This window comes from Symphodus melops (assembly GCF_947650265.1).
Source record: "Symphodus melops genome assembly, chromosome: 20".
Classification (NCBI taxonomy): domain Eukaryota; kingdom Metazoa; phylum Chordata; class Actinopteri; order Labriformes; family Labridae; genus Symphodus; species Symphodus melops.
Window position 1 is genome coordinate 212,042 of NC_136710.1, and position 11,435 is coordinate 223,476.

Consider the following 11,435-nt stretch of genomic DNA (forward strand, 5'->3'; position numbering starts at 1 on the left):
ACCCCAGAGTCTACAAGAGGACAGACTGGTTACAGCGCCCCCTGCAGGCTCACAGCACACACTACACATTACATTAGAGCCCACAGCGCCCCCTGCAGGCTCACAGCACACACTACACACACACATTACATTAGAGCCCACAGCGCCCCCTGCAGGCTCACACTACACACACATTACATTAGAGCCCACAGCGCCCCCTGCAGGCTCACAGCACACACTACACATTACATTAGAGCCCACAGCGCCCCCTGCAGGCTCACAGTACACACACACATTACATTAGAGCCCACAGCGCCCCCTGCAGGCTCACACTACACACACACATTACATTAGAGCCCACAGCGCCCCCTGCAGGCTCACAGCACACACTACACACACATTACATTAGAGCCCACAGCGCCCCCTGCAGGCTCACAGCACACACTACACACACATTACATTAGAGCCCACAGCGCCCCCTGCAGGCTCACAGCACACACTACACACACATTACATTAGAGCCCACAGCGCCCCCTGCAGGCTCACAGCACACACTACACACACACATTACATTAGAGCCCACAGCGCCCCCTGCAGGCTCACACTACACACACATTACATTAGAGCCCACAGCGCCCCCTGCAGGCTCACAGCACACACTACACACACACATTACATTAGAGCCCACAGCGCCCCCTGCAGGCTCACACTACACACACACATTACATTAGAGCCCACAGCGCCCCCTGCAGGCTCACACTACACACACATTACATTAGAGCCCACAGCGCCCCCTGCAGGCTCACACTACACACACATTACATTAGAGCCCACAGCGCCCCCTGCAGGCTCACACTACACACACACATTACATTAGAGCCCACAGCGCCCCCTGCAGGCTCACACTACACACACATTACATTAGAGCCCACAGCGCCCCCTGCAGGCTCACACTACACACACATTACATTAGAGCCCACAGCGCCCCCTGCAGGCTCACAGCACACACTACACACACATTACATTAGAGCCCACAGCGCCCCCTGCAGGCTCACACTACACACACACACACACATTACATTAGAGCCCACAGCGCCCCCTGCAGGCTCACACTACACACACACATTACATTAGAGCCCACAGCGCCCCCTGCAGGCTCACACTACACACACACATTACATTAGAGCCCACAGCGCCCCCTGCAGGCTCACACTACACACACATTACATTAGAGCCCACAGCGCCCCCTGCAGGCTCACAGCACACACTACACACACACATTACATTAGAGCCCACAGCGCCCCCTGCAGGCTCACAGAGTGCCGTCTAACCGTTTCACAGAAATGTCAGACTCACGGGCTGCTTGGTCTTGGCGGCGGTGAGCAGAGACATGGTGATCTCACTGAGGTAGTCAAAGACCAGGAAGTCCAGTTTCCCACTGTAGACCAACTGAGGCACTGAACACACACACACACACACACACACACACACACACACACACACACACACACACACACACACACACACACACACACACACACACACACACACAGTATTAGTTCGTTGAAAGGACCAATCAGTGAGCTGCTCTCTTCCTGTGTGATCATGAAGGAAACATGTTGTGTTGAAGCTTCTCTGGGTGGATCTCAAGTCTCTTATTTGCAGTCTCCTCGGTCCTCGGTCCTCGGCCGAACAGGAAGTAGTTCCAAAGCCGCCATGTTGAGGATCAAAGCTCTTATAGTGAACGGAGGAGAGAGGATGGAGGAGAGAGGAGGCTGATCCGAGGAGCGATGACCGAGGAGACACGAGAGCTGACTTCACGGAAGTCTTTTCACTGACAGACACGCCCCCTTCTCGTATATCACTCAGTGATTGGACGCTGCACAGGATCAGACTTCAGTTTAATAGGGGAGAAAAGAGGGAGATTAAAAAGAGGCTAAACGGAGCGTGGGACATTTAAACACATTATTATGTGTACAGTTGATTGACAGCTGAACGTGATCAGCTGATGTGGCGTCATGTGACGCTGTCGAGGAAACGACGTCTCATGTGTCTTAAAGCTGATTTCCTCGGTCCTCTCTCCTCGGCTTCGTTTCCTCCGTGCATCTCTGGTGGGCGGGGCTTAGACGCAGGTGGAGGAGACAACTCGGAGGACACTCGGTGCAAATAAGGGAACTGAGATTGAGCCTCTGACAACAATGCAGCAGCCAGTATGTCCTCCTTCTAACTTTAGATTCTGCTCCTGAATGCTCTGGATCTGATTGGACCAGAGAAGGGCTGGACTTCTCTGCTGGACCAGAGAAGGCCCCCCCTCCCCCCCCCGTTTTGGACGCCCCTGGGTTTGCCAGATGTGAGCAGTTATCAGGTGTTGCAGTGATTGTTTGTGGGTAGCTTGAACAGGTGGGGAGGATATTTACAGACACACCTGTTGACAGGTGTGTTTTAGCATAAAGCTAACTGTTAGCTCAGCTCTTACCTGAGGTGGCTGTGTCGCCCCAGAACCCGGAAGCACAGCCGATCCGGACAGGTGTGGTCCTGGCTGAGCTCGTGAACCCCCTGGAACTCGGTGACGAGCTGAGCCGAACCATCCCGAAGTCTAACGACACATTGAGGCGTCTTTCTGCGCACGTGCCGCGCGACGACCACCTGACAGACGGCGGCGCGTGCCGGAGTGCATGTTTGAAGGCAGACATCTTTTATCAATTTTTGAAATGATTATAAAGAGAGGAGCTCGGCACACAGGGTCAAGGTGCACTGGTCCATCCATAAAAACAGTCCGACCGGAAACTCGTCATAGAAGAGTTCCGCCTGTCTTCTTCCTCTATGGGTTTCAGTGACAGCAGACTGCCACCTGCTGGGGTGTGTGTGTGTGTGTGTGTGTGTGTGTGTGTGTGTGTGTGTGTGTGTGTGTGTGTGTCTGTATATGTGTGTGTGTGTGTGTGTGTCTGTTAGGGCTGACCCTCCTCCCGGTCTAAGTCTAAACTCTGCAGGGGGGCAGAGGGTCTTCCAGGACAGCCCCTGCCTTCTGATTGGCTCATCCAACATGTAACATGAAAGGGTTAACCGGCTCTTCATTGGTGGTTTGGCATCATGCAAACAAGCTTCAGATTTTCCTGCTGTGTAAAGACGAGCTGGACACCACACACACCAGGTGGGTCTCTTTTAATACTCAGAGCTCAGGTCATAGTCCAGGTCAGGTAGGGTTAGTCTGGACCCTGGACAATGATAGTCCAGGTCAGGTAGGGTTAGTCTGGACCCTGGACAATGATAGTCCAGGTCAGGTAGGGTTAGTCTGGACCCTGGACAATCACAGTCCAGGTCAGGTAGGGTTAGTCTGGACCCTGGACAATCACAGTCCAGGTCAGGTAGGGTTAGTCTGGACCCTGGACAATCACAGTCCAGGTCAGGTAGGGTTAGTCTGGACCCTGGACAATCATAGTCCAGGTCAGGTAGGGTTAGTCTGGACCCTGGACAATCACAGTCCAGGTCAGGTAGGGTTAGTCTGGACCCTGGACAATCATAGTCCAGGTCAGGTAGGGTTAGTCTGGACCCTGGACAATCATAGTCCAGGTCAGGTAGGGTTAGTCTGGACCCTGGACAATCATAGTCCAGGTCAGGTAGGGTTAGTCTGGACCCTGGACAATGATAGTCCAGGTCAGGTAGGGTTAGTCTGGACCCTGGACAATCATAGTCCAGGTCAGTCCCAGGTTTATGTGACGCCCAACAGACGAGCCAAATCAACCAATGGTGTTAAGGGTCATTGACAGGCCGATCACAGTGCTGGTGTTTTATTGGCTGAGCTGGAGAGTTCTCTATAGAAAGTCCAGGTCCAGGTGTGATGGACACACAGGTGCGTTTAGTTAGGGTTTATTTTTACGATGCACTAAAACTAAATTTGTAAGTGATGATAAAATCGTCAATCAATGAGACATGCGGGACAACAACTCATCCAACCGCTCCCTGCTGTCCTCAGACTCTCTGAACTATGAATGCTCTGTTAGCACAGTTAGCTTCATCTTCTACACCATCTACATCTACGTCTTCTTCCTGGTCCCGCTCTTTGTCTCCGTCCTCTGGACAGGCGTCCATCGATGGAGACGACAGCGCTCCTTAACCACGAGCCACTACCAAGTGTTCATCTTGTACTTGACCACCGGAGCTCGTTGGTGTTTGAAGCTCTTCTATCTCGTCATGTTCACATTTACTCCACTGATGTTTGTGGTTGGTTTTTGTTGCCCTGCACAGACGTGTTTTCACTGTGTGACCTGTGTGGAGCGCTACCTCGCTGTTTGTCCCCCCATCACGTCCAGAGCTCTGAGAAAGTCCAGGGGGGTCACGGCCCCAAACATCAGCATTGCTTTGACCTTGCTGCTGTGCTTTGGGTTATTGGCTTGTTCCTGATTTCCCCACCTTTTCCTTTCTGTGTTTGGCCTTCACCGGGATCCTTGTCTCTTTCTGCAGCCGGTCTGTTCTGCACGCTCTGGTTGGCCTCGGGCTTGGGAAGGTGGGTGGGGCTAAGGAGCAGATTGACCAATCAAAGCGGAAAGCTCTGCATACCGTCTTGGCCATAATGGTCACACTGATTTTGAGGTTTAGTGGGATTGTGGTATCCATGGATACAGAGCGTGGATGTGTGATGCTGGTGTCGGGTAGTTTTCCCTCTGCAGTTTCTACACAGAGCAGGAAAACCGAGAGACCTCTGGACCAGGATGAAGGGGGGTAAGGAGATTACACTGGGAGACTTGATGGTTTAGGAAGGACTCGATTATAACACCGAGGACTTCCTGTTAGAGACACATATTTACAGCACTTTGTTGATTGGGTGTTGTAGGTAGTTAGTATTGATTATTAGTGTTTGAATGGAGTTTGCGTCTCCTGAATCTTCTTCATGTCTTCATTTACTGAGGAGTGATGCTGAAGTTATGCTGAGACATCCACCCTGCCACGGTGGACTCATCTGTGTCTCCTCGATGTGGACCTCGAGCTGACAGGAAGTGGCAACTTGTAACCTCTCAGATAAATGAGGACATCACCCACCCATGAGCCAGGGACCTAAAGACATGGAGGTCTAGAGACAGGCTGACCTGGACAGAGTGAAGGACTGAGTGTGATCCAGCATCTACGGAAAACTCAAGTTCAACAAATGTGATCCAGCAAAGGAGATTTGCATGGAAAGATCATTTTTCTCCGGGTCATGGGAGCACATGTCAGATTTATCCAGGTGTTCATTGTTGGTTTTGTAAAATGCAAAAAACTAGTTTCCACCTGTTCCTGACGTGCCGACTTCAGCTTCATGTTCTGACAGTCACAAGATGTCCTGCAGCTGATGGATGAAGCTTCATGTTCTGACAGTCACAAGATGTCCTGCAGCTGATGGATGAAGCTTCATGTTCTGACAGTCACAAGATGTCCTGCAGCTGATGGACGAAGCTTCATGTTCTGACAGTCACAAGACGTCCTGCAGCTGATGGACGAAGCTTCATGTTCTGACAGTCACAAGATGTCCTGCAGCTGATGGACGAAGCTTCATGTTCTGACAGTCACAAGATGTCCTGCAGCTGATGGACGAAGCTTCATGTTCTGACAGTCACAAGACGTCCTGCAGCTGATGGACGAAGCTTCATGTTCTGACAGTCACAAGATGTCCTGCAGCTGATGGATGAAGCTTCATGTTCTGACAGTCACAAGATGTCCTGCAGCTGATTGGACGAAGCTCGATCTGAACTCCTGATCCGGTACGTCTTGAAGGCCAGTCTCGGCTGAAGGTCAGTCAGGGATCAACGGGCCAACGCTAGACAGCCTTCAGGGGACTTTATCTGTACCTGTAGGTGGATTTGATTGCATGGTGAGTCACATGACATAAAGCACAGATGGTACATAAAAACATACCAAGTGAAAATGTGTGGTACGTGGTCAGACGTGCTGAAGTTTGTAAATCGTACAGTTTAGACTAAAAAAGAAATAAAGAAAGGAAACCTCTTAGAAACATGAAATCAGCTCTCTGCTCCCCAGAGACCTTCATGAAATGACCATCAATGACACACACACACACACACACACACACACACACACACACACTGGTTCCGCTCAGTAACGCCCGCTGGGTCAAAGCTGCTGACAGTTCATATATCCTTTTATTACATTCGTTTGTTTCCCAGTGTGTTAATGTGGAAGACGAGGATTCCCCCGAGGTGTCGCCTGTACTGGTCTAAAACAAGCTTGAGGCACCTTCAGGTGACTTGGTGACCTGTAATGACTAGATGCTGGTGTCTATGTGTGATTGGTGTGTTGATGCTTCCAGTCACTTGGTGTTTCCCTCCTTTGTCATTTTAGTTCTCAGACTTCTTTTTTATTCTATTTTTCTTTGACAGGAAATGTTGTTCAGCTCCTCCCACACTCTGAACGTGAGCCTTGGCCCGGCTCCCCTCGGCCCGGCTCCCCTCGGCCCGGCTCCCCTCGGCCCGGCTCCCCTCGGCCCGGCTCCCCTCGGCCCGGCTCCCCTCGGCCCGGCTCCCCTGGGCCCGGCTCCCCTCGGCCCGGCTCCCCTCGGCCTGGCCCCCCTCCTCCTCTCCAACTCTACCATTTCATCTTTCAACATACAGTGCTTACAGTACTTGGCCAGTGTTGTCTTATATTCTCTTTATACCTTCACCAACGTCCTCCTCCTCCTCCCTCTGTACGTCTTCGTCCTTTACATCGGTTACCGGCGGTGGAGGCAGCAGACGGCGAGCCACTCTGACATCCTGACCTACCACATCGTTGCTGTCGAGATTCTCGGTGTCTCGGGATCTTTTCTTTACACTTTAGGTTTTTACTTCAGCAGTCTGACACTGATCAAATCGGGAACTTTGATATTCAGCGTTATTTTCCCGGGACAAACCCTGTTTCACTGCTTGACCTGTGTAGAGCGCTATGTGGCTGTTGTCTACCCAGTCATCTACATACGCCTGCGGGAAAGGGGCGGGGTCAGGATCAGAAAGGTCAGCATTGCGTGTGTTTGGCTGCTCTGCTTCGGATGGATCGGCCTCACTAAATCTAACATGTATGAGGTTCCTATGGTTCCACTGATCAGCTTGTTTGGGATCACTCTGATTCTTATAAGCTTCTGTAGCCTTTCAGTTCTTTTTGTTCTGACTCATCCTGGGCCTGGGTCTGAGGGCGTCGACAAGACGGGAGTCAGCCAATCAAAGAAGAGAGCGTTCTTTCTCATTCTGCTGATTACTGCCGTGGTGCTGCTGAGGTTTGCTGGGATTCTCATTACTTTTGGCTTCTACAGTTTGAAGTCCATCAGTCTTGAAGTTCAGTGTGTACTGATGGATTTTGGGATCTGGTTGTCTGTTCCAAGCAGTCTGGTTCTCCCTCTGCTGTTTTTACACAAGTTGGGACAGCTGGGATGTTGTAGGCAGCGAGCAGCAGCAGGTTAAGGTGTGAGCACAGAATCAGCTGTCCGTCGCAGCACTCCTCCATGTTGCTTTAAATTAAACTCATCTTTACCCTCCTCGTCTCGGAGCAGAGCTTCACGTTTCTCCAATCCATCTGTTCGCTCGTGTGCACACGCAGCGCGCTCCACTGCCGTCTGCTTCGGGTTTTTCCCAGATGGACTCGTGGTCAGGCCAAAGGAGCGGCCGACCTTCAGGTGACCTTAGGATCAGGCCTGAAGGGATGAAATCATCATCCTCACTTCCTAGAATTACTACTCAGTAAAACTATAATGCAGCCTGTATCTGGACTGGCTCCTGTCAGACTGTCTGCAGGTAGACCAGAACATTACATTGGAGAAGGTGTTTGGAGGCTGGTTAAAATGTCAAAGAACTACTTGATCCAAGCAAAGCACTGGCATGAGGAGGGCTAAAGGTAGCTAGTGCTGCTAACGTTAGCAACATTCGGCAAACCGACTTGAAACTGACACAATTTCCCACCAATCAGAAGACGTCTGCGTGTTTGACATCGTCATAGAAGGACTTTTCAAGTCCAGTAACTTGATGAGGTCCACGGCGTGCTGGTTGATGGTGGTCGTTTATCCCGTGTAATGTCTCACATCTACTAAATGTATAAAACATCATGTGCTGGTCAAATAAGTCACATGTGGTCACTTTGTCTGTTTCTGCTATTTGTTGTATTGAGTCAGATGATTTATTCTGTTTTTATTTGGATTGTTTTGGTTCTATGTATTTGTAGCTTATATTATATTATATATATATTATATATATTATATATATTATATATTATATATATTATATTATATTATATTTTATATATTATATATTATATATTATATATATTATATATTATATTATATATATTATATATTATATATTATATATATTATATATTATATATATTATATATTATATATATTATATATTATATATATTATATATTATATATTATATATATATTATATATTATATATATTATATATATTATATATTATATATTATATATATTATATATTATATATTATATATATTATATATTATTTATATATTATATATATTATATATTATATATATTATATATATTATATATTATATATTATATATTATATATATATATTATATATATTATATATATTATATATTATATTATATATTATATATATTATATATTATATTAGTAGCTTATTTCAGGGTTCCATTTGAATTGATGTCAATAAATAAACTTTAAATTGTTGAACATCTTATTGAAGTTTTTTTTACAGTTTCTGTCAATTAAAAATGGAAGAAGTTGCATCATCAGGAAATCTGTGACATTGTTGTTTGCACATAATGTGAAGTGACACATGATGACACAACATGACTATCAGATGAAACTATCAGAGGAACATTATGAATCAACAATCAGTCAAACTTCAACAAAGACAAGTCTGAGATTCAGAAACCTGCAAAGTTACATGATGTGTTTAATAGTTTATTGATTCTGTAGAAACTTCGAGACAGTTTGTTGCCTGTTCTTCAAACAGACACATGAACATCATTCATGTCTTATTAAACCTCTTCACATGACCAGCTTTAAAGCTGAACATGGAATAAACAAGAAAGATCAAAAATGCAAAGAGTGGAATTAAAGCTGACATAGAAACCAAACATGGCTAATGCCCGAGCAACATTGCATCATCTACTGGGCAACATGTGAGCAACCCCTTTAAACAGCATCATAAGATATTAGCAAACAGCTCAAGTGTGTGTGTGTGTGTGTGTGTGTGTGTGTGTGTGTGTGTGTGTGTGTGTGTGTGTGTGTGTGTGTGTGTGTGTGTGTGTGTGTGTGTGTGTGTGTGTGTGTGTGGAGCTCCTGCTCCTGTGATTAATGGCATTCAAACTATCAACACTTTGACTCAGATTCAGCTGGAGTCAGTTGGACGTTGACAGCAGGACAGAGTCCGTCCCCGGTGCAGAACCAGCAGAGGTAAGACCAGACTGGACGTTGACAGCAGGACAGAGTCCGTCCCCGGTGCAGAACCAGCAGAGGTAAGACCAGACTGGCCGGCAGAGAGAACCAGACTGCAGACGTCATCACTGCACAGCCAACGTGTGTGTCCAGCATGTGTGAGGCCTCCAGAGCGTCACACAGCAGCATCCCTCCGAAGCAGAACAGCAGCACTCCTGTGATGGTGATGATGGTGTGGAAAGCCTTTAGTCTCATCCCGTCCCCTGCAGCGTCTCCTGGACCCGGGCGCCTGAGAGCACGCAGGACGGAGAGGCTGCAGAAACACACCACAGCTAAAGTCAACGCCACGAACAACAAATACATGGCGCTGTAAACTGCTACGCTGGTTAGTGCTGCTAAACACGCCCACAACAAGCTCAGCAGCCAAACGCACGCCACGCTGATGTTCCTGATCCGGACGCCGCCGCCGCCGCTCTTCAGCTGCAGGTAGCTGAAGGGGTGAACCACAGCCAGGTAGCGCTCCACACAGGTCAGGGAATGAAAGTTCATTTTGACACACCACATGCAGGAGAAGATCTGATAGCCTAATGTCCTCATGTCAGCCAGCTCAGCCAGTAACCCAACACAGAAGACGGCAGAGCCCACCACTACGACCAGCTCCATCAAAACCATGTGGTAGGCGAAGACGTCCACAGCCGAGGCCGACTTGGACGGCTGCGTCCTCCAACGCTTGAAGCCCAGGTACAAGACGACGGCAGAGAGAGGGCTGAGGACGAGCATGTTGGTGATGTAGAAGGACGTGAGGATCAACACGTCAAGACTGGACCAGCCACAATCCTGAACAGGGGAGGACTGGTTGGACTGGTTGGACTGGTTTGAAGTCTCAACTGGGAAATCAGCGATGGTGGAGTTGACTTCCATTGTGATGATGCAGATGAAGATCTGAGGAGGAAGAGCGGACGCAGTGAGATGAAAACAGTTTCTATGAGCTGGACTACAGACTCAGTGACCCCGCACTCCACACACGGGGGACTCCAGCGCCCCCTGCAGGAACACAGGGGGACTCCAGCGCCCCCTGCAGGGACACACGGGGGACTCCAGCGCCCCCTGCAGGGACACACGGGGGACTCCAGCGCCCCCTACAGGGACACACGGGGGACTCCAGCGCCCCCTGCAGGGACACACGGGGGACTCCAGCGCCCCCTGCAGGAACACACGGGGGACTCCAGCGCCCCCTGCAGGGACACACAGGGATGTAAGTGTCCCCTGCAGGGACACACGGGGGACTCCAGCGCCCCCTGCAGGGACAGTAATGTGTATTGTACCTTACTGTAGCATGCTGCAGCGTATCGCCTCGCCCTTCATCCTTCTCCTGTTTCAGCAGGTTGAATATTCAAACGTCAGCTGTTTGACAGGACTCATGTTTTCATCTCCAGACTGAGAGAAACAGGAGGATCATCATCGTGTGGTTGTCTCTACAGAACCTTCAAGAACACTTTAACATGTGTTGGTGACGACTCGCCCTGAAGCCTCAGTGAGCAGACTGACACTATAAACACTGATGACATCACAGCTTGCATCCATTTAGGATGTGTCTCCATGTTCAGGAATATTTACATGTATGTGCACATATCTGTAGTCCAGTATGTGCACACATCTGTAGTCCAGTATGTGCACATATCTGTAGTCCAGTATGTGCACATATCTGTAGTCCAGTATGTGCACATATCTGTAGTCCAGTATGTGCACACATCTGTAGTCCAGTATGTGCACATATCTGTAGTCCAGTATGTGCACATATCTGTAGTCCAGTATGTGCACATATCTGTAGTCCAGTATGTGCACACATCTGTAGTCCAGTATGTGCACATATCTGTAGTCCAGTATGTGCACACATCTGTAGTCCAGTATGTGCACATATCTGTAGTCCAGTATGTGCACATATCTGTAGTCCAGTATGTGCACATATCTGTAGTCCAGTATGTGCACATATCTGTAGTCCAGTATGTGCACACATCTGTAGTCCAGTATGTGCACATATCTGTAGTCCAGTATGTGCACATATCTGT

The 11,435-nt window shown here is 48.6% G+C and overlaps 1 protein-coding gene across 1 annotated transcript in view; it reads right to left on the reverse strand.

Annotated features, from left to right (window-relative positions):
* LOC306841598 (uncharacterized protein) overlaps window positions 1-2,779 on the reverse strand; it is a 14,704-nt gene extending 11,925 nt beyond the window's left edge. The window contains exons 1-3 of the mRNA XM_079371541.1: window positions 2,456-2,779; window positions 1,336-1,436; window positions 1-10 (exon numbers count right to left, since the gene is read on the reverse strand). The exon at window positions 1-10 is cut by the window's left edge and continues 60 nt beyond it. Coding sequence (XP_079227667.1) covers window positions 1-10; window positions 1,336-1,436; window positions 2,456-2,672 — 328 coding nt within the window. The 5' untranslated portion in view covers window positions 2,673-2,779. The remainder of the gene's footprint in view (window positions 11-1,335; window positions 1,437-2,455) is intronic.
* Window positions 2,780-11,435: the final 8,656 nt, after the last annotated feature.